At 38.5% G+C, this 26962-nt stretch overlaps 5 protein-coding genes and 1 pseudogene across 8 annotated transcripts; 4 read left to right on the top strand and 2 right to left on the bottom strand.

Annotated features, from left to right (window-relative positions):
* The first annotated feature begins 1855 nt into the window (after window positions 1–1855).
* Window positions 1856–5697, top strand: LOC109007069 (fructose-1,6-bisphosphatase, cytosolic). 3 transcript variants are annotated; one of them, XM_018986589.2, is made up of 13 exons: window positions 1856–2042; window positions 2139–2373; window positions 2657–2704; window positions 2814–2888; window positions 3178–3239; window positions 3359–3425; window positions 3545–3658; window positions 3890–3976; window positions 4195–4265; window positions 4336–4401; window positions 4554–4640; window positions 4815–4890; window positions 5349–5697. In XM_018986589.2, exons 2-13 carry the CDS (start codon window positions 2215–2217, stop codon window positions 5454–5456), a joined length of 1020 nt encoding a protein of 339 aa, XP_018842134.1. In that variant the 5' UTR covers window positions 1856–2042; window positions 2139–2214; the 3' UTR covers window positions 5457–5697. The 3 variants fall into 3 exon arrangements, with proteins under 3 accessions (XP_018842134.1, XP_018842135.1, XP_018842133.1); XM_018986590.2 differs by having other exon boundaries at window positions 2162–2373; XM_018986588.2 differs by having other exon boundaries at window positions 1857–2042; window positions 2192–2373.
* A 487-nt stretch (window positions 5698–6184) lies between these two features.
* Window positions 6185–10301, top strand: LOC109007066 (kinetochore protein NDC80 homolog). The gene is made up of 4 exons (XM_018986581.2): window positions 6185–7453; window positions 8834–9080; window positions 9315–9461; window positions 9709–10301. The coding sequence occupies exons 1-4, from the start codon at window positions 6333–6335 to the stop codon at window positions 9937–9939; spliced, it is 1746 nt and encodes a 581-aa protein (XP_018842126.2). The 5' UTR covers window positions 6185–6332; the 3' UTR covers window positions 9940–10301.
* A 265-nt stretch (window positions 10302–10566) lies between these two features.
* On the bottom strand, window positions 10567–12843 carry LOC109007067 (2-(3-amino-3-carboxypropyl)histidine synthase subunit 1). The gene is made up of 2 exons (XM_018986582.2): window positions 11378–12843; window positions 10567–11041 (listed from the first exon to the last, which is right to left on the bottom strand). The coding sequence occupies exon 1, from the start codon at window positions 12770–12772 to the stop codon at window positions 11399–11401; it is 1374 nt and encodes a 457-aa protein (XP_018842127.1). The 5' UTR covers window positions 12773–12843; the 3' UTR covers window positions 10567–11041; window positions 11378–11398.
* A 694-nt stretch (window positions 12844–13537) lies between these two features.
* Window positions 13538–18229, top strand: LOC109007068. Of its 2 annotated transcripts, XM_018986586.2 has the most exons (3): window positions 13538–13899; window positions 14344–17657; window positions 17727–18229. In XM_018986586.2, the coding sequence occupies exon 2, from the start codon at window positions 14376–14378 to the stop codon at window positions 15666–15668; it is 1293 nt and encodes a 430-aa protein (XP_018842131.1). In that variant the 5' UTR covers window positions 13538–13899; window positions 14344–14375; the 3' UTR covers window positions 15669–17657; window positions 17727–18229. The 2 variants fall into 2 exon arrangements, with proteins under 2 accessions (XP_018842131.1, XP_018842129.1); XM_018986584.2 differs by having other exon boundaries at window positions 13538–17657.
* Window positions 17442–17972, top strand: LOC109006979 (COPII coat assembly protein SEC16-like). The gene is made up of 2 exons (XM_018986444.2): window positions 17442–17657; window positions 17727–17972. The coding sequence occupies exons 1-2, from the start codon at window positions 17442–17444 to the stop codon at window positions 17970–17972; spliced, it is 462 nt and encodes a 153-aa protein (XP_018841989.2).
* Window positions 18230–23708: 5479 nt separating the features above from the next.
* On the bottom strand, window positions 23709–26037 carry LOC109007062 (annotated as a pseudogene).
* Window positions 26038–26962: the final 925 nt, after the last annotated feature.

Genomic DNA, 26962 nt, shown 5'->3' on the forward strand with positions numbered 1-26962 from the left:
AAACGTTTCCGTTATCAGTTCTGGCTCGAAAGTTTTGGGCATGTGCTAGTGCTTAATATTCAGCATGAGGCAATAGGGGAAATTTGGGTAGAAGATTACGATACATTAAGTTTGTAAGAGAGAGTAAAATAAAATATAGAATTAATCACACACAATACAAGATTTACGTAATTCGGCAATGTGCTTACATCTATAAAACTATAGAGAATTTTATTCATATAAAAATCTAAGATATACTGTGGCCGTACAAGAGTTTAATATAATATATATAGTAAATTTTAATTTGCGGTTCGGGTTGGATAAATAAATCCTATTCGACAGGTCAGATCAAGGGCCAAAATTGGTCAAATATTTTTCTCGGGAACTTTGATCCCAAACCAGCCACATTGAAAATTTACCAAAAAAATCGTAAGAGGACTAGGCTGAGTAGGCTCTACATAGAGAAGCTCGACAAAGAGTAGAATTGCTTATTAAAGAAAGAAAAATTAAGGCCGAAGGTTGCTGATTACTTACATTTTGAGCGGAGATTTACCTAGTCGTTAACTTTAGGGTCCCGTGAAATTAGTTGAGGTTCACATTAGCTGGCCTGGACACCCTCCGTTATAAAAAAATAAGTATGATATTTCGGTATGAATATTGTAATTATCATTTTTCTTTCGAATACAAAGATAAATTCTGAATACATGATCAACCGATTAATTGATGGGAAATGTTTTGTGTCCTGAGACTGTCTCTTGAGACTTTTTATTATTATTAAATAAAGAGACTTTTTATTATTATTATTTTATTTAATAATTAAAGAAGTATTTTTTTAATAAAATGTTTAAGATTATTAAAAAATGTAGGAAAAAATTCATTAAAAAGAGAAGAAAAGATGAATTACACTAATCGAGACCCAAAATCGGTGAATGTATTGCCACCCTTAATTGATTATCTTATTAACGCTTAAGAGGATATAGACATATCTTCCATACGATCATTCCTGTTAGAAAATTAAATTCTCAACTAACAACATGAAGAACGTATATAATTTCCAGTTGATAGTGATAGAGACATCTAATTATTTATAAAAATCCTTGAGCACCCTTCCTAGCTATTATCCAGGGTTTTGATTTTTTTACAAGAAAATTTTTCAAAATTGGACGTTGGGGATTCGTTAGCTAATAACTCGGCAGATAAAAATCCTTGAGCGCCATGTTGTCCTGGTTTTGACCTTTTTTTCTTTTTCTTTTTTTTTTTTATTTGAAATTTTCAAAGTTGTCTGTTAGAGATGCAGTGCTGAGCAATGTTGTCTCTTGATTTTTTTATATCTGGAAATTAGAAAAATTCTATTAGTAAGCACCACATACTAAACATCACTTACCACTATTTTTATTATTTTTAAAATTTTTTTCTTTTATTAAATATGTAATATATGAATGATGAGTAGAAGAATTTAATTATTTAAAGAAGAATAAAATTAAAAAAAAATTAAAAAATTAAAAGAAATTGTGGTGTGATTGACTTATTAATAGCAAAATTACTAGAAATAATTATCCTAAAAAGGAAACGAATATTCTTATCCAAGTAGTGAATAATTTATAGACATTTGGCAGAATGATTACCAATTAAGACAGAAATTCAGGTGTACGTAAATGTGAAGAGCAAGGTCCCCCTTAATAAATGGCAAATGCCCTGAAAACACCCCCCACCCGTTGTCCCTTCCAACCTCCGCATCAAACGACAAGGAACATTTAACGGCTACGCAGCGAGAGAGAAAGGGAGAGAGAGACACAGAAGAGAAGAAGGAGCCGAAAGGCATTATCTTGAATCTTTGATTCATCATCCGCTGCCTCAAGAAGCGTCCGTCATGGCTTGGCCACCACGTGTCATCCTTCCAATCCCATCCATAATACCCATCTCTCCTCTCTCCTTCTCTCTTCTCTCTTCTCTGACTCTCACCATCACCTCTACCACTGTATATTATACCATATTCCTCTCCGTGTTGTCTTTCTTTCTTTCTTTTTTTGGGGATAATTTACGAGCGAGTTGTCAACCTAGTGGTGCGGAATTTATTATATTCCTTTCACCTTTCGATTTTTATACCATATATGCACACACACATTCATCTCCCTTCCCTGTTTCTGATATTTTGCTAGAACTGGTCTCGTATATCTATCAGATATTTATAGAACGAGAGTCGCACGTTCAGGTTTTTGGGATCGTTAGCGCAAAATGGATCACGCGGCGGAAGCTCATAGAACCGATTTGATGACCATCACCCGTCACGTTCTGAACGAGCAGTCCAAGCACCCCGAGTCGCGTGGTGATTTCACCATCTTGCTCAGTCACATTGTTCTCGGCTGCAAATTCGTCTGCTCCGCAGTTAGCAAGGTTTCTTTCTTTCTTTCTTTTCTTTTGCTCAATCTTTTACGTATATCTTCGTGCATGGTTTAGTATGTTGACTTACCTCTGTTCTTTTCCCCCAATACTTTTCTGAAACAGCTGTGCTTTGATTACCCTTTTGAGTTTCTTTTACATTACATGAATTGGAGATTATGACAGTCACTTGTCGTTCGCGATTTTTATTGAGAATTTCGCATGGAAGAACAATGATAATGTCAGATAGCGTATTAGCTAGGCGTGTTATGTGCAGTGAAAAATTTTCCCTTTGCAGGCAGGTCTTGCCAAACTCATTGGACTTGCTGGAGAGACCAATGTTCAGGTGAGTTATTTGTGGCCTTTTCCCATATAAATTGGTTTTAGTGTCCCCATTCATCCTCTGAGATTGCTTAAATCCTTTCTATGAACATGTTTGCCTGTTTCATTCTCAGGGTGAAGAACAGAAAAAACTGGATGTGCTTTCAAATGAAGTTTTTGTCAAGGCTTTAGTTAGCAGTGGACGCACAGTAAGTCCATCCAAGTTTTCTGTCAGTGTACTAGAATCTGCTCCAACTATATATGATATATCCAGAAAGAGAAATGATATTTGTACGGATAAGAGCATTGAATAATGCATGGAATTTTTTACTGTTCATGCAACACGCAGTGCTCAATCTGTACCATCCAAGAAACACATGAATTATTTTCACAAATTTAGTACATCTTAAGTGTCACAAAGTTCAATTTATAAGCATATTTGAGGAATTTACTGTTTGGGAATTGTTCCATTTTATAGTTTATTCAATATTGTTTCAGTGCATCCTAGTATCTGAAGAGGATGAAGAGGCTACATTTGTCGAGCCATCAACTCGTGGAAGGTTTCTGCAAAAGTTCTTCACTGTCCAATGCTTTTATTCAATGGTCATTGGACTCCCTTTTACTAGAACTATAGGAACCCTTGCTCAATTGTATTTCAAAATTCTTGTTGAATGTGCAGATATATTGTTGCTTTTGACCCATTGGATGGATCCTCAAACATTGACTGCGGTGTTTCCATAGGAACAGTATGGCTTCTTATCCTCTAGCATTTTGATACTTCGGCTTTTCTTTTTGCACAGATTTTTACATTTCAGCAGTGATTTGGTATGAGCGTGGTAAATTGTATGCCTTCTCTTTCCTATAGATTTTTGGGATCTACCTGGTGAAAGACAAGGATAACCCAACTCTTGATGATGTTCTGCGACCTGGAAAGCATATGTTAGCAGCTGGTTATTGCATGTACGGAAGCTCTTGCACGGTAGGAACAATCCTTACTCTCTGCATCCTAGCAGATGTTTAGCGTCAAGATTAATCCTTTTTGTAATTCTTGGCTAAAACTGCTGGTACCTTTATTCTCTTTTTTCAAATGAAGAGATCCTTTGGAGATTAGTTTTTAAAAGTCAAGATTTTTCCTACCTTGTCTGGTTCGATTTTGTTACTGCTCGTCACTTAAATCACGATGATAATTGCATAGTATTTGGAACTGCAGCTAGTGCTTAGCACCGGAAATGGTGTCAATGGGTTCACTCTCGATCCATCTCTTGGGGAGTTCATATTAACCCACCCTGACATCAAGGTATCCTTCATTTTCAGCTGCTATTGCTAGGTTTTCTTTTCTTCTCTTCGATGAAAACAGAAGTTAGATGCAGTAAAACGATTTACTCTATCCCTAGAGCCCGTAGGATACCCCATTTCATAGTTCTGGTTATATATTATGTATGAAGCCCATGGCATTTGGAGGTTGCACACAAGAAACGAGATTTGCCTTAAATTTCTGTTAATTATTTTAAACAGATTCCCAAGAAAGGAAAGATTTACTCGGTAAATGAAGGAAATGCCAAAAACTGGGATGAGGCAACTGCCAAGTACGTGCTTTTCATTTACCCTGTCATATAATTTCTAAATGTCAAAGAAATTGACATTCCTATTTCTCAGGTATGTAGAAAACTGCAAGTTTCCTAAAGATGGTTCGTCACCCAAGTCTCTTAGATATATTGGAAGGTATTTGGAACCTGGAATGAATTTTCTTTGATCTACTTCACTGGCATATGCATTAAATCTCCTTAATCGATTAGCTTCTTCTCCCTCTGCTCTTTTACAGAGCCATTGGTGTGTTCTAAAGCAGTGAGTACTGTTCTACTGTGTAAATGCAGCATGGTTGCTGATGTTCACCGGACATTGCTTTACGGAGGCATATTTATGTACCCTGCCGACAAGAAAAGCCCAAATGGAAAACTACGGTATGTTTTGCCAACTGGTTACAGTACCCACAAGAAAATCATTGCAGATATAAGCTATCTTAACTATAACAAGTTACCACAAGAGGTAGTCTGCATCTTTTGTTTTGGTTTTTGATGTATTCTTCAAGTCAATGCCTAGTTTGCAAATAACAAGGTTTGGCTTCTATAAAACAGCGTTCTCTATGAAGTCTTTCCAATGTCATACTTGATGGAGCAGGCAGGAGGTCAAGCTTTTACTGGCAAGCAACGGGTGGGTTCTAGCAGATAAACTTTGAACTGCACATTTTTTTTTTTTGTTTTTGTTTTGGTTATTCCTTATCTCTACAATCTTTCTATGAATTATAAAGCTTAAATATAGCCTGTTTGTACTTGTACCAACTGAACTAAAGCCAAGGGGCCGCTAATGAATTTTAAAGCAGTTCCAAGAACTCATTTAGAACAACAAAATGTGTAAATCTTAAGAGAGTAGGAGACTAAAAAGCGAATTACAACCGGTCCTCTTAAAATTCTCTTTTATCTACTGTTGAAATGTCAGAAGCTAATCTTTCTAAAACCTGAAGCAATGAAGAATCATTCTCATACATGTTTTGCTTTTGAAGGAGAAAGTTGACTCACTCAATCATAACATTGGATATGCCAAGTAACCAATTTCAACTTCTGCTTTTCCTGTTGTTGCTGGTTAGCTCACAGAAGATGTTACCACTGCAGGCACTTGACTTGGTTCCAAACAAGATACACGAAAGGTCCCCTGTATTCCTTGGCAGCTATGATGATGTCCAGGACATTAAAGAGCTCTATGCTGCTGGCAGCTGCTGAAGAAAAGAGTACTTAAACCTGCATAGTCCATGACCCATCAATTACTCTTCCTCGTATCATTTTAATTTATCAAATCCTTTGACCTACAAAGGTTTCTTTAACATTTGAGAAACATACTTCACTAATCAAAGCTGGTTTAGATTCTCAATTTTCTGGTTGAAACTTTTTTCCCAGAAGATGATTTAAAAATTCCTGGATAGGGGACAAAAAAATATATATTTATCGTTTATTCTTTTGAAAATATTGTCATCTTTTGGAGGTATTCGACACAAAATTACTTCCATTAATCTCCTGGGTAGGTGTACGGCCCCGTTTGGATAATGAGATGAGATGAGATAGTTTTAGATGAAAGTTGAATAAAATATTATTAGAATATTATTTTTTAATATTATTATTATTTTAAGATTTGAAAAAGTTAAATTATTTATTATATTTCGTGTGAGAATTTAGAATAGTTATAATGATGAGATGAGATGAAACCGGTTCCGTATCCAAACAGGACCAATAATCTTCCGTTCCTCGGGCATCAAACAAATCAGGTCGTACTTGGATTCTTGAAGAAGATTATTAAACAAGTGTGATCTTGACCGTTCAAGATGTTTTTTTAAGGTTAACTAGGTAGGGTGATTTGATTTGAACTTGTTTTCATATAAAGTGACATTATTCATTAAACAAACTTCTCATTTGAAAGACTGGGCTGGGCTCGTCAAAATACCGAAAGAATGAAGGTAGCAGCCCAAACCGAAACTCAACTCTGAACAGAGCTTGGTCCTGGTTAAGCCCTAATCCAATCCCACAAAGCGGGAAAAACTCACTCAAAATGAAGTACACGAGCAGGTTCGGGAGAGACCTTAATCCAACCCCCCAAATCGAAACATGATGAGAGGTACAGGCGGTCGCCGGCGGCGGCCGAAGGAGTCCTTTAAACCAATGCCGACGCCGACCCAATCGGAGCACCTACGTCAATTCGGACGAGACTCCGATGCCAGCTTCGCCAGCAACCGGCCCTCTTCCTCCGTCGGAATCGGTCGGGCCGCCTCTTCTAATACCTTCGAGCTCTACAAGGATCGCTCAATTCAACAATCTGCCTTCTCCACCATCAACTCCTATCTCTCCTCCCAATCCTTCGCTCCCCTCAAAACCCCCTTGCCGTCCGCCAAAGAAATCACCACCACCCTCCATTTCCTCCTCGCTCGTCTCGACTTCCCTTTCTCCAAACTCGATGAAGACCTACCCTTTTTGCTCAAGTCCCTGAATTACCCGTTCAAATTCAACAAGTCTATCCTCAAATCTCCCGGTACTCCACACCAGTGGCCCGCTTTTCTCGCCTTGATCCACTGGCTCGTCCAGATTGCTCTCTTCAACGATTATCTCTCTTCGTCGTCGCCTTCGACGACCGACAACGACAATGATGAGATGAAGGCGTACGTCTTGGAGAGTTACTTGCATTACATACGCGGCGATGACGACGCGGTGGACTCGTTGGACGGTGTTTTTGTGGAGAAACTGGAGCGGAAGAAGGAGGATTTGAGGGAAAATGTTGGGGTTTTGGGCGTCAATGTGGCGGAGCTGGAGGCGAAGGCTGAGGCGTTGAGGTCGGGCCCTTCTCAGAAGGAGGTGCTTGAGAAGGATAAAGGACTGTTGGAGGAGGATGTGAACAAGTTCCACACCATTATTTCTGAGTTCTCCGACAGGATAGCGGCGACGGAGAAGGTGTTGGAGGAGAAAGAGAGGGAATTGGAGGCCAAGGTGGAGGAGAGGAAGAGGATTTGCGAAGAAAATGAGGAGTTGAAGAGGAGGGCGGAGACGCAGACAATGAGTTCAAGGGACGTAGAGAGGATGAGGAGAGAGTTGCAGGCCATGGAGAGGGATATTGGGGAGGCAGAGTTGGCCAGGAACACGTGGGACGAGAAGTCCTGGGATCTTGACGCCACGCTTGGCCACAAGTTTAAGGAGCTAGAGGCGCTCGCCATGGAATGCAACCAGGCTATGAGAAGGTTATTCAATTCCCACTTAATTGTCCATTTATTGATATAAACTCGACGTGCGTGTGAGATTTACATGATTTACCGTTCATCGTCGGTAATGAGTAATCAACAGAACGCTATCTATTTGTTTTTGTTTTTTCCCCCTTCTACAGAAACTAATCAGAATCTAATCTATAATGTGTAGTTCATGTAATGGTTGATATCCAACCATGTGTAGCGTTTCAAATGTTTTGACCTCTTAGTCAGGTTTTATAGTTGAATGAGATGTGCGATTCCTTCCAAATGTTGCAATTTTTCTTACATGGTTCATTAAGATAGATGTTGGTGATTATTTTTTGCCCAATCTTGATCAATCATCCCCAAGCTTTAGTAGATATTTCAATTGTTCTTTACATTGAGAGCAGTGAATTCTTTTGTAAGAGCCTAGAGGTTGGCTCAAGTGGTAAGTGCTTAGTCCAGGTCTAAGGTTCAAACCGCAAGCACTTTCTGGAAGCCATCAGACTGAGGGAATTTCTTCTTGAATTACCTAAGGTGCACTTGCAGAGAAAACTTCTTATTGAGAGCCTGTGCATCCTGAAATTAGTTGAGGTGTTGTCTCTGGACACCTGGTGCCAATAAAAAAACTTTGTTTATTATTTTTTAAGGTTTTTTTTCAATGCTTTAGACATATTCAGTAGGCTTTTAACACTATCTATAACGCTCTAATGGAAGGCCTAAGCCGCATGATTTATATTTCAAAAAGATTAGTCAATGATACAACTGAAGATCCAATTAGAATATTATAAAGAGCAAGAACTTCTCATTCCTAAGCAATGTGAGATCTCATACATCACCTACCCTTATCACTTATCAGAATGAGGTATCACAATCTTTTCCCTTTATATTCCTGACGTCTTCATCGGGCCAACCCATTGTAGGTGGTAAGGCTTAAGTTCCACATTTCTGGTCGGGATAAGCTCTAATGTCATTTGTAATGCCCCCAATGGAAGGTCCAGTCACAGCCTATACTTCAAAAAAACTAGTCAGTGATACAATTGGAATCCCATTAGAACATTATAAAAAACAAAAACTTCTCATTTCCAAGCAATGTGAGAAGTACTTGAGCGAGGAGGTGCTATTTGAGATCTAGCTTTTATGTATAATCATGGACTATTACTCAAATTGTGCATTTCATACTGATGCAGATCATGCTAATCTAGTGAATTTTTACTGGTGCATATCATACACGTAGGGATCTATAAACATCTGAAAGTGTTTTATTGTGTAGTGATCGTTTCTTTGTTTTTTTTTTCTTGTTTTTATATTCATCGATACCTTTGCAAACTACCACCAGGCATGGTAGCGTGTTTATAAACTCTGAAACAACTGCTCTTCTTGTGGTGGTTTTAGGTTAAAGATTGGTGACCATTTTCAGTATGCATTGAATGCCAAAGGGTCTACACCTGCTGAAATAATGGGTATTGATTACAAATCAAAACTTAAGCCTGCACTTGATTCCTATGCTGTTGACATACAGAAGAGTTCCATGGAAAAATTAGAAGACTTGATTTCACTTCAGCAACTGTCAAAGGAAAATGCTGCCAAGATTGAGGAGAAAAAAAATCACATAGTGGCACTCCAATCCCACATTGATGCAGTAAGTGCTTCAGGACTAAGGTTTTGCACTATGATATTGATGTGTGGATACTATACTTACTCATTGTTATAGATCTTTGCACTATGATAAAAAATGATTGGCTTGACTGCCTGACATGTCAATGGTATTAAATCTCTTTGTTGAAGTTTCATAGAGGGATTGGCAAGACGATTAGATAATGAAGATTTATAGTTGGATGTTCATCTTTTGCTGGTTAAATTATTTGACTTGCAGTTGGAAGCTCAACTGAACTTGCTGCAGAAGGAAATACAGGACTACACATACCGATGTGCAGCAGAAGCGAAGACGATGATAGAGGAAGTTCAAAGGGAGGCCCATGACTTAGATGCTGTGGAAAGAGAAGCAGCGGAGGTTCTGAAGGTATTGCCTTCTTTCGTACTTAGTCAAACAGCTAGAGCATTTACATTGCGGAGGATGAATAAAAAATCTGAGGGAAAAGACAATTATCTGACCTACTATGTTGTTTTTGCAAAGGCTACCTCAGAAGTGAATAGTTTTCTCCGCTTTGGTATTATTGGTGTATTTATCTATAAACAGTTGTTCGATTTAGGCCTTGGGGAGTATTGCACGCTGGATATGTCCTAATTAACTTCATGTTACTTCGCAGACGTCCAAGTTGAGGTTGCGGGAAGCAATCAATCAAAGTGAAGAAGAAATTCAGATCCGTGCCTATGACCTCTTTACATTGGTTGACTCAGTCTCAAGATACAAAGAACATGTGGAGTCAAATATATCAGAAATGAAGACCAATCTTGCAGAAGCTGCTGTCGCTGTATCAGATGCTTACAAGGGTTCCTTGCCTGCACGATTTGCTACTGTTTTGAACACAAATCTCTAACTTAAGAAAAACAATAAGTTTGTAACAAGTTCGACCTTTTTCTCATTCTCATACCACTTTTTTGCTCCCTAGTGTCGTAATTATTGGACGGGTACATCAGATTTCAGCAGTCTAGAAGATGATTTCAATGTGTATCATGTGGTGTCTATGACAAGAACGTAATGCGCGGAAGTTTGAGAACAAGGAGAGATTGTTAGAGGAACTATTTTATTGCAAGTAATGTACTTGATCCAATGCTGTTGATTTAAATGGCAAGGCCTTTCATGATTTCCTTGTCTCTCTTGCACCCTCCTAGTCAGATTTGTCTCTTGTATATACTGGGCTAGGCCTATTTTTGGAGTAATATAATTTGTTTACTTATAAAAAAATATATATATATATTCCTCGTATAAACAGCTCTGTGAATTCGTTCTCCTTGTTAAAAGTGTGATTTCAAACATCTCTTCCATCTTATGGTGCATCCCCATTTAGAGTTGGGGATGGCATTTCAATGAAGCATGAGGATCCATTTGAATCCATAAGGATAGAGAGCACTCGTTTGGAGATCCCTGACCGTGGGATTATAATTTATGACTGCATCATGACAGTGTCAAACTCAAAGGAGCAACATTTTCTCGCTGTTGATCATAACCTAATAGCCACAGATTTCCAAATTTAAGTTCTCAAGATTTCTGTCTCGATCCCAGTCTTCAATAATAGTCTCTTTAATTACATGGCAACAAACACACTGAAACATCAATCTCTCCACTTAAACAGCAGCCATTGAACAAAATAAAAAGTTGCACAGGGGCAATATCCCTGAAGGCATTACGCTAATCAAAACAGCTTTCCCAGCTAACAAACTAAAATTTAAAAGGACCCAATGCAAAGAAGTCCAGAACAGATCAAGCTCAAGTATGAAGCCCATCCCTGGCACAGCAAATAATTTCACCCAACAGCACCAAGGTCGGGGATTCTAAAGGTAACAAAGGGCTGGTTCTTTCTTGCCTTGCACAATTTTCTTCCTTTGACTCAAAGTAGCAAGTTACTCCACTACTGGCATAAGGGCCGAAGGTTTCCTTCTCCATGTTTCTCTTCACCAAGACTTTCATACGTTTGGCATCTATATATTAATGAGAGAAAAAAAATACGCTCATTTCATATAATAGCAACTACTTATATGCTGTTTCCAACATATTATAAACAGCTCTCAGAAGAAGAATATCATTGGTGCCAAGATAAAAACCATTGGTGAAGAACGGTTCTTCACCAATTTGGCTTTGTAACAGTACAATCACAGTTTTAAGCACGGTCCTTTTCATCTTAAAAAATACGCGATCAAAACCATTTTACACACACACACGAATCAAAACATTACAAAATGGGGATTCCAATAGATTTTATAAAGAAAGCGATTGAGAATACAAAAAGACTAAAGCTACGAGTAAGAAAAAAAAACCTCCGTTGAAATGATCCGATGTTAAGAAACAGCAACATGAGTAGAAGACACAATATTTCTCCGCACGGGGAGGGACGACTTCTTGTTTTTCGCATAAGATGAGTTCCAGTCCCCACCATCCTGAGCATAATAATCCATGGGATAGTCCCCATTTCCACATTCATTGCAAGACTCATTCTTGGCGCAGCATCCCGTACCTGAACCCACTGCAACACTCTTCTCCCACCAACCAGGTATAAAGCCGAGCGCAATCTCGGCCTCAAATGAAGTCAGGAGCGGCTTCTCGAACGCCTCACCCCAATCAATGGACAACCTAGGACACGCAATCTGAATCCAAGCATCTACGGTGTCCCCGAACAATGCCATCCTCTGTGGACTAATCTCTGACATCAAGACGACCGTATAATCGAAACCCTTTTCTTCCATTCTCCGCTCCAACCTCTCGAGAATCCTGGGATTTCCTTGCCTTCCCAACGTCCCCAACACGATGCCCCAACTCTTGGCCTCTGTACTCGCCTTCAAAATTGCAGTTTTCCTCGACTCCTTCATTCCCTTATGATCATACTCCTCCAGAAACAGCTTCCCCATATAAGGGTCGTACCGAAACGCCCTTATTCCCGGGTTCGCTATCATCATTGCTTCCAAGTGAAACCTACCATCCGCCACAAACACTATGACTCTCTCCTCCTCCACCCCCCCAACATCCTTCGGAATCTTCGGAGCGGTGCAACCGAGCACCTCGCCCGCCGATAACGGCTTCGACTGCGGGATTGAGACCCGGTAACCGTGCTTTTCTAATTCAGGCTTGACGGATCGGATCGCCGAAGCGAATTGGATGGTTCCAGCAAGGACGATACTTTTGGTAGCGGTGGCGGGGAGATTAAGCGTTAGGGTTTGGAGGAGGCGTTGGGTGTCGATTTGGATGTCCACGAAGACGTAGAGGCAGGGAATGGAGGTGGAGTCGATGGGGACCAAGCAGCTGTGCCCGTAGTGAATGAGAAGTTCGGCGCCGAGGGCCGACGCCGAGAGGTCGTCAACGCAGCAAGCGCCATAGGTGACGTCGCCAAGGATGAAGCATTGGGAGACGGAGGCGAATGAGGTGAGGATATCGGAGAGGACGAGGGAGTACATGAGGAGGCCCTCCGGAAGCTGGAGGGCGACACGCTTCGCTTTGGCGGAGAGCACTCGCCAGACGCACTTGTGGACCTCGAAGTTGTAGTTGGAAGGAAGGAGAGCGATGGCGGCGTTGAGGGCTGGGTCGTTGAGGATGGAATCCGGGATTTGGCTCTTAACGAAACGCTTTGGTGCGGTTCTTACTCTTGCCGATATGGGTTTCTCACTGACTGATGATAGCTCTCCGGCGGCTTCCTCCTGCTTCTGCTGCCGCTGCTCCATGACCCAGGTGACTCGAGACGATGTTCCGTCTAATTCCCTCTTTCCACCCTTTGTTATATTTTTGAGAAAATTTAATTAACTCTCCTGAGTTTTGTTTTTTTTATTATATCTTAAATTATTAAAATTAATGCATTATATTTTTAACTACAAAAATTTATTTTTTATTCTATTATTTAATTCTATCGTAATGGATAGATCTTAACAAATATATTTTAATATAAAAAATTTTATTTATCATCTCCACACATCACATATTATATTTTTTTTCTCTTATTAAATATGTAATATATAGTTGATGAGTATAAAAATTTAATAAGTTAAAAAAAATTAAAATAAAAAAATAATTTTAAAAAAATTAAAAAAAAATTTAATATGTAGTATATAAAAATGATGAGTAGCAAAACTCAAAATACATAAATCAAATATTGAGGGAACACTACCCAAACAATCATTACAATCATCACATAAAACTCCAACTAGAACACAAATAAGTTATTGAGTGATATAATTATAAATTATTGAGTGTAAAACGTTATAATATATATTTAAAAAATTTGAATTTTCAAGATGGAAATATTAGACAAGTATAATCTTATGTGATGATGATACATGTTATATAGTATGTTTCTAATTGGAATTTATCTTCATCTTGTTGGGAATAGAGATTTTTCCAATTTTCGTTGCTTCTATATTATATGATTTTGAAACACGAATGAAATAATTGTCGCACCTTATTTCAAGAATTTATACAATTAAAATTAAATCGAAGAATGGCATGATAATTCTAGAAGAACAGTATAGACTATAATAGAGTTAAGCTCAGAAGTTCCAAACGCTCAACTCAACATTTCCCACTTGTCGGACCCCGCGAACTTCACCGGATCAGAAAAAGCAGTTGCACGTGAGCACATAGAGAGGTCTACACACCGAACTAAAGACGGCATCAACGCTCCATTACTGGACAACTAGACGGAAAGGCCCACTTTTTCCTGGTGCTCGAAGTTTTCGGGGCCGGGTTGCCTCGGTTCTGTTCCGAATTGCCCCAACTCCTAGTTAGTACATCAAATTGATCACCCCCGACTGAGTGCAGCTCCGTTGGAGACTGGGATTGTCTAATGGTGAAATGGGTATTTGCTCTTGTCCCAGATAAGTCCCTTTTTTCTATTATTGAACTGTTTCTGTTGGTCTATCATTCAGTTTTTGAAGTCTCAGTAAATTCTTAAAGTGGTTTCTGGGTGCGACTTATTTGGATGAATTATTGGGTTCTGAGTTGCATTTGTTACTTGCATGCCTTTTGTTTGTTGTTTGTCTGGTTAAAATTTTAAATCTTCCCAGGTTCTCTAATTATATCGGCAATCTAAGAGTGTCGTTTGCTTTAATTTATAACATCCACATAGATGAAGTTCTTTAAGTATGTTTCTGGTCATAGCAGCAGTTGGCTGCTTGTTGTGTCGGTTAAAGTTCAGAACTGGTTTTGATTCCTTTGGCCTCTATGAATTGCACTTCAAAGTTGTGCTATGAAGGATGAAAGACAGTTAGGATTATGCTTTAAATGGTAACTTTTTCCATAGGTTTGGTTTTAAACCTTCCTGTGTGACCAACAATGGAAGGAAAGCCATCATCAGGGCCTCATATGATGCCGGGTAGGCCATATGGTTTTCAAAACTTGCAAGGATCATTGCAGCTTCGTCGTGAACAAAACCCTCATTTATATCATCAAGGATCTTCAGTTCGACCACAAACTCAAGATGTTTTTCCTCTTCGGTTACTTAACTTGCAAGAACATGACCGGCCGGGTACTTGCAGTCACAACAAGGACGAGAGAGGGAAGAACTTGGCAAATGACAACAACGAGATGAATTGCGTGGAAGAAGGCATTGATGGGCATGAAGATATTGGTAAAGAGAAAAAAGGGTCCCCATGGCACCGTATGAAATGGACAGAGAAAATTGTGAAACTTTTGATCACCATTGTATCCTACATTGGGGAGGATTCTTCCTCTGATTGTATCACCAGTGGGAGAAGGAAGTCTTCACTTTTACAGAAGAAAGGGAAATGGAAGTGTGTATCAGAGGTCATGGCTGAGAGGGGTCATCATATATCTCCTCAGCAATGTGAGGACAAGTTTAATGATCTGAATAAGAGGTATAAGAGGCTTAATGACATTCTGGGAAGAGGCACTTCTTGCAAGGTAGTTGAGAACCCAAAGCTTTTGGATGTGATGGATTTACCTGAGAAGGCAAAAGAGGATGTGAAAAAGATATTAAGCTCGAGACATCTTTTTTATGAGGAGATGTGTTCCTATCACAATGGGAATCGATTATATCTTCCTCATGATCTGGGTGTGCAGCAGTCTTTGCAGTTAGCTCTTAGCAGAAAAGACAGTTGCGAGCCTCATGATTTGATGCAGCAAAAAACAGATGATGAAGATGATAAAGATTGGGATGCAGAAGCTGATGGTCAGGGTGAAGAATATAGGGATAATGGCGGAACATTTGTTAGGTTTGAAGAGGTTTCTACAAAGAGGTTGAAACGAAGGGACAGAACTGAAGACATGGGTTTTTGTAATCCCCTGAAGTTTCTGGAAAATAACAGAGGATTACGCTCTCATCCCCAAAAAGATTATACCAATTTGAACCATGTTTGCACTGGTAGTGGCAAGGCAAATGAGTTAAGGGAGCAGTGGATGAAATTTCGCTCACTACAGTTGGAAGAACAGAAGTTACAAATTAAGGCCCAGATGCTTGAGTTGGAGAAGCAGCATTTTGAATGGCAGAGGATGAGCTGGAAACATGACAGAGAGCTGGAAAAGCTGAGGTTGGAAAATGAACGAATGAAGCTTGAGAATGAGCACGTGCAATTAGAACTTAAGCACAAGAAAATTTTAGATGATTAGAGCTGAGTTTACACTAAGTGCATTGGTACCTATGGTTTATGATATTGCCTCAAGTTCTATTAAATGATGGCAAGAGTTCTATTATCATCTTGGTGTATCTTTACTCTTTAGTTTTATTAGTATTATTATCTATAAATGTCAAAGGTCGTTATTGCTCTTTTCCTTGGATCAGTTTAATTACTTTTGTTTACCTGCAATCTAATTTCTCAAATTCTTTCTAAATTCAGGTTGGTCATGAGATAGTGTGCACCGAAGTAATCTAACATGACAACAATGCTTGATGATGATATGGAAAAAAAAAACATGGTGAATAAATTGTCCTATGGGCATTAGAAACCATGCAATTTTGTTTTGGAACCTATTATGCATATTTGTGCTATATTTGGCAATGTTTTTCCCTTAATTTCAACAAGTTCTGTGCGCACGTGCTATGCATGCTTGTGTGTGGTTTTGGGTGATGAACTTTTTTGCTAAAGTTACGTGGAAAATTGAAATGAAGAAATCATCCATGTAATAATGGTTCGTAATGTATTGGGATTTCTTAGTCTATCTGCTAGCAAGAAAATGTGGTTAGAACATGGAATTCTGGGTCCATTTTTTGATTTGATGGAAGATTTAAAAAGGTTATGGAGTTGAGTGGTGGATGGGTAGATGGGTAAAGGATCACAAGCATTGGGTGACATTGTTTGAAATGAAATGGGTACATTGGAATAATCTCCATGGGAAAGATATAACTGGTTAATATGCCCATATGATGAGTATTATGATCGGTTTTCAGGTTCAGTATGTCCCTGATCTATGCTCATATATAAACATCAAGGCTTTGATTTTTTTTATATAGTTTGTCTGGGTGCAAATCTTGACTTTTGGGGTAGGTACGCATGACTGAAAATCGGTGAGGAGCTCATACTTCATCCCCTTTCTTCCCTTGTCCTCGTGTTTTTCTTTGTTTCTCAGACCTTTTTTTTTTTATCATTTGGAGATTATTCTATATATCAAGATGCGAGAGGAGTGCTAGAGACAAACATGAGGGGCCTTTAACAACTATGTCTTGAAGGTGATATTGTGTGCAACTGGTACAAATATGTCAAGGAGGTGGGGGAAATATTACCAAAGGAAAGGGAAAGCTGATGGCAATGCTAAGTTGCTAAGTTGGGCAGTATCTGATCTTTCAGTACCTTCTGCAGGTTACTCGGGCATGAATACGACTGTGTTTCTTCTTTTGACTTTATTTCTTAGTTGTATTTAGTATGTGGGCAGTTTGGTAAGAAATTTAAGAATTCTTGATGTACGTGACAATCTTGTTCACGAGCCAAAAAACAGATGATCAAGCATTTAGGCAAATCCGTAGAGGCACTATGGGGGGAATATTCCAATTGCCCACAAAGACGCTAAAAAAAGATAGGTTTTTCTATATTTAGATGCACAATATGGGTAGTTTTCATTTGAGAAAACAAAGCTGGTTGGCAAATAAAACAACCAGCTGGAGTTGTTAAGAATCTATGTTTGATTCATACAACTCATCGATAACTGTTAAATATACATAAAATTCAACCAATGGCAACCATTCGTTGTCCTCCTCAAATCTTTCTTGGCCATGGAAAGTCTGGCACCTGAAATCAAAGACACCCCTTATAAAACCCATCCTACATTCCCCATGTTTCTCACATCGTTTTCTTCTATTCTTATCTTGTTGATCTTCGAGAGACCTTTCTCTCACTAACAGAGAGGCAGCGAGAAAGAAAGGTTCTTGCTGTTTCTCAAGCATTAAACATGGGTAATTGTGGTAGTGCACCGAAAACCCAGGACGAGGCTGATCTTGTGCCTGAGCCTGCCAAGGAGGACTTCGTGAAGACCCAAGAGGAGGTCAAGGTTCAACAAGAAGAGAGAGAGAATGATGGAAATGACGAAAAGCATAATGATGTTGATGAGAAGCCTGCCAATGATCAGGACAACGTGGCTCCGGCTGCCACCACCTTGGTCAATGAGGTAATTCCTTCTTCTTCTTCTTTTGTGATGAAACGTCAATTTATCTAAATGAATTTATCAAATCGGCAGGCTGAAGAAAAGAAAGAAGCTAAGGAGGATGAGAAGACCACCGAAATTATATCTGAAGAGACAAAAGAAGCAGAAAAGCCAAAGACTGAAGATCAGGTAAATGCTGCACCAGAGAAAGCATCCGAGGCTGCAGTTTCAGATGCTGCAGAAGCTCCAGAAGCCAATAAATTGGAGGAGAAGACAGCAGAAAAGAAGACAGCAGATTCGGAAGCCGAGAAACTTGAAAAGAAGACAGCAGATATATAAGAGAGAAGCCACAATGAGAGCGAGTCCATATATGTTATTTCATCAATAGTACTCGTAATTCTATATTGGTAGAAAGAAAATACGATTATTGTTTCCGTTTGGTTTCGAAGATCGAAGGCATGCATGCATTTGTGTTGGCTATGGAAATTGAGTCTTGATGATCAGTTTGTGGTGGTTCATAATTATCTTTTCATTCAGAATAATAGTTTGGTAAAAGGATTGTTTCTATTGCTTCTCAATTGATTATTTTTAATTAAATCGTGTGCGAGAAAATATTTTCCCAGAATTCGTGTTCCAGTTTTAGGGACTTCGTAGTGCAATCCAACGAAAGAGAGAGATATATTTATTTATAGCAAGTTCCATGAATGCAGGTCGTCAAAACACTAGCTAGCAGCCTGGCACGGTTATGCAGGGAGAACCCCTAGCTGATCAATTCTGGCCATATATTTTAAACGTAGTACTTCAACAATTAAATTTTTTGGATCTTGGAATCAAGATCATGCATGCATGGTACATTAACAGAGTTTTTTAAATAGTCTTGTTAGGTAGAAGCAGTTTGACGCACCAAATTACATACCGACGCTGATATGACTTTTTTTTATTGAAAAGAAAAATACAAAAATGAAAATTTTGAGAGAAAAAAAAGATTTTCTGTCTCACGAAAATAATTTCCGTACGTCTCAATTCGTACCGTTTCATTAAACGGATACCTTACATATCAGCATTGGTGTGCGGTTTGGTGTGCAAACTAGCTTGCAAGAAGATTTTTTTTTTTTAAAAGACGGGGGTCTATGCTAAATTTAGTAATTTTCTAATAACTACATTCTATATAGGGCGTTGAGGAACAAAAAAGGTTCCCCAAGTTAAAACTGAAAAAGATATTGCAACTCAACCAAAAGAAGAACAAAAAAGACATCGTTTTACACGCAACGTATTGAAAAAAATATACAAGTCAAAAGAGGCCGTTCAGTATAAAACCAAACGGCGTCGTTTGATTTTACCTCGTCTCTTTCCTCCTTCCCTATTCTTCTCTGATTTCTCTCATTCGCTCTCTCCTCTCTCAGACTACAACGCTTTCTCTCTCTCTCTCTCTCCTCTCTCAGACTATTAAGGAAACTTTCACTGACAGCCAGCAATGGCAACAAGTTGCCTCCCATGCAACGTGATTATAGGAGTTTAACTCACGCAGTGATAGAGGCTGCACTCTGTTTTTAGAATCCCTGTAAACCAATACTAATGTATACAATCTCTGCATGATCCTAGGCTAATTTACTTTGTACCTGCTTCATGTAACTTTGTTTATATAATTGTAATGCATTGCCATATAACACGACAATTTCTACCCAAAGATTATTCTATGTTTTATGGTATCAGAACTTACCACAGGACGAATGGGGATCCACACTACTTATCCCGTGACAAAGACCAGGAAAAATATTGGCATGCACGTGAGGGAGGGTGTTGAGGAATAATCTCATTACTCGTGGACAAGGTCTTGGGTATGTTTATAAGGAATGAACAATTCTCTCTTGTAAAACCGATTTTATGATATGAGTCCTTCTTTCCGTTTCACACTCATACTTCCCACACTCCTCTACCGCAACTCTCACCTCCAGAAATGACAACTTTACCTGTGTCTATCCCTCTAAACGACACTCATCCATTTCCCATCATGTTGTCGTTCATTCATACGGAAAATTCCCCTCTAGAAACGACGTCGCCTTCTTTGTCTTTTTCATCCTCATGTCCCATGCAATCTTCACTACCAGAAAATTCATTGTCAAAAAATCCCACGTCCCTCTCCTTCTCCCTAACTTGTCATCTCCATCCACCAACCCCCTTTGGTCACCTAAAATTGCCGCTTCACATAATCATCGGCTCCTCGTGCTCATCCAATGACGACAAGAGCCTAGAACCACATTGTCAAACCCAAAAATTACACAAATGGTACTATGAGATACCCTCTTCCTCAGACATATATCACCATCTGTGCTGTCCCGAAAACACCTTTTTGCTACTCAGAGGCTTCCAAATATAGTGAGTGGCGTGCAGCTATGGATGCCAAATTCTCTACTCTCATGAAAAATGGCATCTCGTTGTTAGTACATGTGCAACATGGTATGAACATCATCGGCTCAATGTGGATTTCTAAATCCAAACACAAGTCTGACAGGACTCTGGAACGGCACAAGGCCCAGCTTGTCGCCAAGGGGTATCACCAGCAACAAGGTATCGATTTTTTCGATACCTTCAGTCTAGTGGTTAAACCCACGACAATCCAATTGGTACTTAGCCTTGTTGTCTCTCATTAGTGGTCTATCCGACAAATTGATATCCAAAATGCATTTCTCCATGGGAATTTGTCTGAAGAGGTTTATATGAACCAACCCATTGGCTATGTCCATCCAAGCTTCCCTAACCATGTCTGCCGACTACATAAAGCTCTTTATGGGCTCAAGCAAGCCCCCAGGGCTTGGTATGCTCGACTTCATGAACACCTTTGCACACTTAGCTTCACCAACTCTGCCCTGGATTCCTCCTTGTTCATTTCTCGCCACGCATAGTCATTTTGTTTGTTTTAGTTTACGTGGATGACATCTTAATTACTGGGTCCAACTCCTATATAATTACCAAGCTTATATCTAATCTTAGCAATGAATTTCCTGTGAAGGATCTCGGTGGCTTAAGCTATTTTTTGGGTGTTGAAGCTCTCCATGCCGCAGATGGTCTTCTTCTATCTCAAAGTCACTACATCACCAACCGGCTCTAGCACACTAATATGCATGCTGCAAAGCCAGTTTCTTCACCTATGTCTTCATCGCAGCAGTTATCTCTATTCTCTGGTTCCCCATGTGCCGATCCATCCTTATACAAGAGTGTTGTTGGTGCATTACAATATCTCTCTCTAACCCATCTTGACATTTCATTTGTCATAAACAAAGCATGCCAGTTTATGCACAAGCCAACCGATGCACACTAGACAGCGGTAAAGCATTATAAGATACCTCAAGTTTACACTTGACTTTGGTTTACTGCTTCGACCAAACTCTTCAAATCAGTTGTCCATCTACTCGGATGTCGATTGGGCAGGATGCCCAAACAATCGCAAATCGACTTCAAGTTTCTGCACATTTTTGGGACATAATCTGGTGTCTTGGAGCTCCAAAAAGCAACCCACAGTGGCTTGTTCTAGTATCGAAGCTGAATACCGAGCCGTCGCGCTTGCCATTGTGGAATCTTTCTGGTTACAATCCTTGTTACGTGAACTTGGTGTCTATCTCCCTTAGTGTCCTGTTCTCTTGTGCGATAGTATCAACGCTACATATCTCACCGCCAACCCAATCTTTCACGCTCGCACCAAACACGTCGAAATTGACTACCACTTCGTCTAGAAAAAAGTTCAACAAAAAGCACTTGAAGTCAAGTTCATATCCAGCAAAGATCAGTTCGCCAATGGGCTCACTAAACCACTAGTTTCTACACGATTTTCACTGCTACGGACCAAGTTCAACGTTGTCCCCCTCCACGTTGCGCTTACAGGGGCGTATTAAGGAAACTTCCACTAACAACCAACAATGCCAGCAAGTTGCCTCCTATGCAACGTGATTATAGGAGCTTAACTCACGTAATGATAGAGGCTGCACTTTGTTTTAGAATCCCTGTAAATCAGTACTAATGTATACAATCTCTGCAATATCCTAGGCTAATTTACTTTATACCTATTGCATGTAACTTTGTCTATATATTTGTAATGCATTGCCATATAACACATGACAATTTTTACCCAAAGGTTATTCTTTGTTTTATAGACGAATAGATCAGCCACCGACAATTGATTGAGAATTTCCAGAATCGGTATGGCCGGTATTTCTCCTCCCCATCGACTAGTCCGATTGGTTCTTTCATGAAAATGACTTCCATCGATTGGCGACAATTTTTGTCAAAAAATACGTCGATATGGTCGATTTTCACCCTAGATATGATATTTATTATTTTCAAAACTTTTATCTTGATCAATTCAGGAATAAAAAGATATTTCAAAAGCAAATAACTCAACAAAATGTATAATGGCAGTGGATTTGAAACTCATCAATCTGATCAAGGCAACTTTTTTTTTTTTTTTTAAATAAAAGGAACTGGGCCGGGCTAGGCCGATCATAGTCAAGTCCAGGCCTGATTATATTTCCCACGTCGACAAGCCATGTGCCTTGTGTTTTGTGAAACGGAAACCTGTCAGCCTAGTTCCTAAGCACGTGTAAACATAAGATTGTCTTCACTTTTCAAATCCAATGGCCATAATAATTATATTGTCCGGATAGATTCAAAGGTGTCGGCTGCCTGCAATAACGCTTTAAAAAAGAAAAGGCGATGGGTTTGACCGATCTCAATCGCATGGCATTGTTGAAGTTCATGCAAAGTAAATGGCCATTTTCTGGTAATGATAGTATTACCCTTCATTTACTATTAGAACGGTGCTACTCCCACCGTTGGAGGTCCGCTAGATATTTTAGAATGAATTTTTTTTTATATATTTATATATATATATTTTTAATATATTTAAATATATTTTAAAAAATAAAAAAAATCATAATATTATTAAAAAATATTTACTTAATCATTAAGTAAAAAAAAATATTAATAAAAAAATAAAAAACTCACAGATAAAAATTAGTGATAAGAATAGTATTTTCTTTATTATTATATTCAGTTATTATTATTATTATTATTTTAAAATTTAGATTGAAAATCTTATAAAATAATATTTTTATATAGAATAAAATAAAATTAATCAATTAACATAATTATGTAATTTAATTTTATAAAAATTAACAATCTTAATCCAAATTTAAATAGTAAAAAGAAAAAATAATAATAAACTATTAAATAACAAAAATAATTTAATTTGATTTAATTTAATAATAATAGTTTTAGAGCAAATAATAATTTAATTTTAGAATAAGAAGGTCAATTTTTAATATAGATTTAAATAAATAATAATAATAATTAAATAATAAGAAGAGATGCAAAGATATTAATTATATAGAATGATGAGAAAAAAGATATGAGTAGGATTTATATATAAAAGGAGAATGAGATAAAGCATATTTTTGGGTAAGGCGAGACAGAAACGAAAGCAAGATCAAAAAGGGAGAGAAAGGTGGTACGGTGGTGGTGATGATGATGAAGAAGATTGTAGTTGCGATGTTGGTTCTCTGTGTTTTCATTTCACATATGGATAGTGTTGAGCCCTCGGCTTTCGACTGCTACGATGCTTGCTCCACCGGCTGCGTTCAAAGCAATTGTAAGTTTGTAACTGCTTTTGACTTCTTCTTCTTCTTCTTCTTCTTCTTTTCTCAGTATTTTCTTGGCACTAAAAACTATGGTTTTATTTGGGTGAGATGGGATTTTTGTGTTATTCCCAACCGATTTTACTTTTGCTTTTTTTTTTTTTTTTGGGTGCAAGGATTTAAATAGAAGATCAAGATCTAGTGTTATAGACTTATTAGAATAGTTGTTCGGAAACGTATAATTTATGTCCTACTTTGTGTCTTATGCAGCAAGACTAATGGCGCGTTGTGACCGCAAGTGTCAGATTAAATGCAGTCCAGGTAACCTCACAATCTCCTTGCTACCTTTGGCCCTTTGCTTAATTTTGTCGTAATTTTGAACACAAATATTATCCAAAAGAGAAAAGGATGGAAACATATTTGGTATTTCTTGTGTGTTAATGTGCAGATTCCAGTACTGATCAGGCCAATCTTGGATAAAATCTCCAAAGGAAAGGAAGCTGATCAAGGCTGTGGGGGCGCAGATTGATGATCAGTGCAAGTGTTGGTTCTGTGTTTTGTCCACTCGTTTTCTATGTATGAATAAAATAAGTCCCTTATGATGATTAATGAGCAAAATAAATTTCATCATGAACTAGTATATTCCCATATCTTTGAACAGTTTGATTCTATATATACCAGCAATTGATTGAAAGGGTACTTGGAATACAGATCTCCATTTTGATTGTTTGACCAAAATGGATGGTCCACTTCTGAAGAAAAATAGACACATGAATGCATCAACATTTTAATCTTGTCTCTTGGAAACCGGAGAATGTTCAAGAATCCATATACATAATTACACTTGCACTTAAGCCATGTGTGACACTAGATGAATACAACTTACCATGAGAAGCGATATAGAAGATTTTATATCAAAACAAGCCGCAGAGAGCACTACCATATGGCCAAAAAAATCTCCGGACCTACAAATATCACGTTCTTTACATATAGTATAGAAGGAATTCAATACAAGAAAGCCACCTGCTTATCGTTTATCGTTGCTGGCCACAACCAGCCATTCTTCCTCCTCGCGAAAGGCAGGCAATATCTAAACAAGTAAGATGTGTGCAAAAATGAACATTTCAAGATCCCAGCTGGCCATTCACCAGTCTGGAGCTACTCCAAACTGTTTGCTTTACCCAAGAATTCGAGACCCTCAGTTCTGCAATTCATAATGCTACGGAAAACTTGGCTCACTTGGCGCTCCAATGGATCCAATCCCTCTTTAAGAGCTTGGCAAATCAGTGCTGCACCCCTTGCTCAACCTCCATTTCATGTTCTTTCGTCAATGGAAACTGAACCGTATCTACCAAGTCAGTCATGTGGCGTGCATATCTCTCGACTTGACAAATCTCATTCAACAAACCATTAGAGTTCCGGTGCTCCCACCTCCTTGATACCTCTAGAATGCGCTCATGAAGAGAGTGCAATGGAGTTCCCCATGAGAATTGCCGGGGGATTGAAAAATGAGTATTCAGACCCCTATCCTGACAGGGAATTGCAGCAACTAGAACCCATAAAACAAACATGAGCACAAAGCTCATGGTGAAAATAGGGACCGCGAGCCCACTTGTAGCTGCAATCTCATTCCCACGAGGTGGGATCAAGTTGTTGGCAATCGATTGGAGTTGCTTAGCTGCAGACCAAGAACGAGACACGCTCCATGAAAGAGACCGAGAATGCCCCCCCAGAGGAGGAGGAGAAGTGACGACGATGATGACCCCTGCTTGTATTATGACGCCCAAATGACCGATTTCTGTGTGAAAACACCGAACAAGAGTCTTTCTCGTCCAGCATTGCGCGTGCCAGATCCATCAAAGCCTTTCTTGCACGCCTAAACTGGCCTTCACCCAATGCCCTCTGGCGAGATCCAAAGCGCACACAACTATCTCCAAATGCTTCTGCCACAAACGAACATTCTCAATCCCATTACGAGTTGCATTACAGATATAAAGCGACTTCACACTTCTTTCAAAGAATTCAGGAACCCATCTGTCCAAAGGCGGCTTTGAGACCCATTCTCTGTTTTTCACCAACATAATCCTATATTCCTCCTGGCAGCAGACAAGGACGTCCAAAAGCTTCCGTATCCACGCAATTGAGAGCAACTCATCGGCACTAACTTCTGAAAGGTCATGAAAGTGGTCTCTAACCTGTTTCTGGAACAATTCAATCTCAGATTCCTGGGCACTGAGTTCGTGACTTGATTCCATGGAGGGAACCTCTGTTCTCGCCTTATACTCCAAATCGAATCTAAAAAAGGCGAATCTAAAAATCCAAAACCAAATCCACCAACTTTCAAAACCTATCAATATAATTCAATTGACAATCTGAATTCAGAAGGTTATTGTTAAATCTCAGCATAATTACGTCAACCAAATCAAGATTTTTAACCAATTTTATTTGAGCCAGATCACATATACAAGAAATCTCAAAAACCTAGCTTTACTTACGACCGGATGAGTCGGACCCAAACCCATTAACTCCTACCACTGAGATCGAAAAAATCTTGACGCTCAGATCAAGAAGTTTGCGAAACAGGATGGTACGAGAACTCAATACTCAAAACAGATGCGACGATACAACCAACAAATTAACAAAATCCAAACTAAGTACCTTATAATCAAATTACTCGAGATAAAACATATATGTACAGAGATTCCAACACAGAGTGACAGCGTATAGAGATCTTCGTATGAGGACAAAAAGGTGTAACCACATCCATTTCATATTTAGAAAAAAGTAAAAAGAAAATGCTCTTCGTTTGAATTTTGCGTTCTAGGCGCAAACATTCGCAACATTTTGTACGTGTTCTTTAAAAAAGAGCAATGTTAGGTACAGTCCTTACTTGGGGACTGTATGTACAGGCTTAGGTTATTTTAATTTTAAAATTTTATAAAATTACAAAATTATCCTTTTTAAAATAATATTTTCTCTTATTTAAGCATGTGCCTGCACATGCAGTCCCTACTTCAGGACTGCAAATAAAATTTCTCTTTAAAAAAATAAATAAAAAAAATTTACATAAAAAAAAAAATTTTTAATTTTTTAATAATAATATATATATATATTTTTTTTTATGTGATACTTACGCAACTCATATAACTGTACATGATAATAACCTACTGGTATTACCGTATTGCAGATCGCCGTGTGATTGCATGGGATATAAATTCCACGTATGATATTAACATTAATATTAATGACTCATTTAAGCCTGGAGCATTCGTTAATCTCTTCATAAAGATGTTTTATGAATAGTCGAACCCGACAACATGTTATTTAATCGAAAACACTACCTTCTAAGCTGTCTTTTCAAAGTTTGGTAAGCTTATTATCCCTTCCGTGCATGAGATATATAACAAAAAGAAGAAAAAAAAAAAAAAAAAGAGAATAAAATAGTGGAATTCAAAACCCAATTGTCGAGAAAACTTGCCAATATAATTAAGAGAATGTTTGACAAAATTGATAAGAGTAAATGGTTCAGTTTTAGTTTGAAAGCAATCCAAAAGAGTGAATTTTCGTGGTTGCTGAAGACCCCAAGAATTTTCAATCATGGTTCAGGCTGGGTCTTTGATCGTTGCAGATAGAAACAGATGAACCACCACCATTATTTTGCCATCAAATCGACGTATCAGTCAGTGCCACTGCAATGTTAAC

This window comes from Juglans regia, chromosome 13, assembly GCF_001411555.2.
Source record: "Juglans regia cultivar Chandler chromosome 13, Walnut 2.0, whole genome shotgun sequence".
Taxonomy (NCBI): domain Eukaryota; kingdom Viridiplantae; phylum Streptophyta; class Magnoliopsida; order Fagales; family Juglandaceae; genus Juglans; species Juglans regia.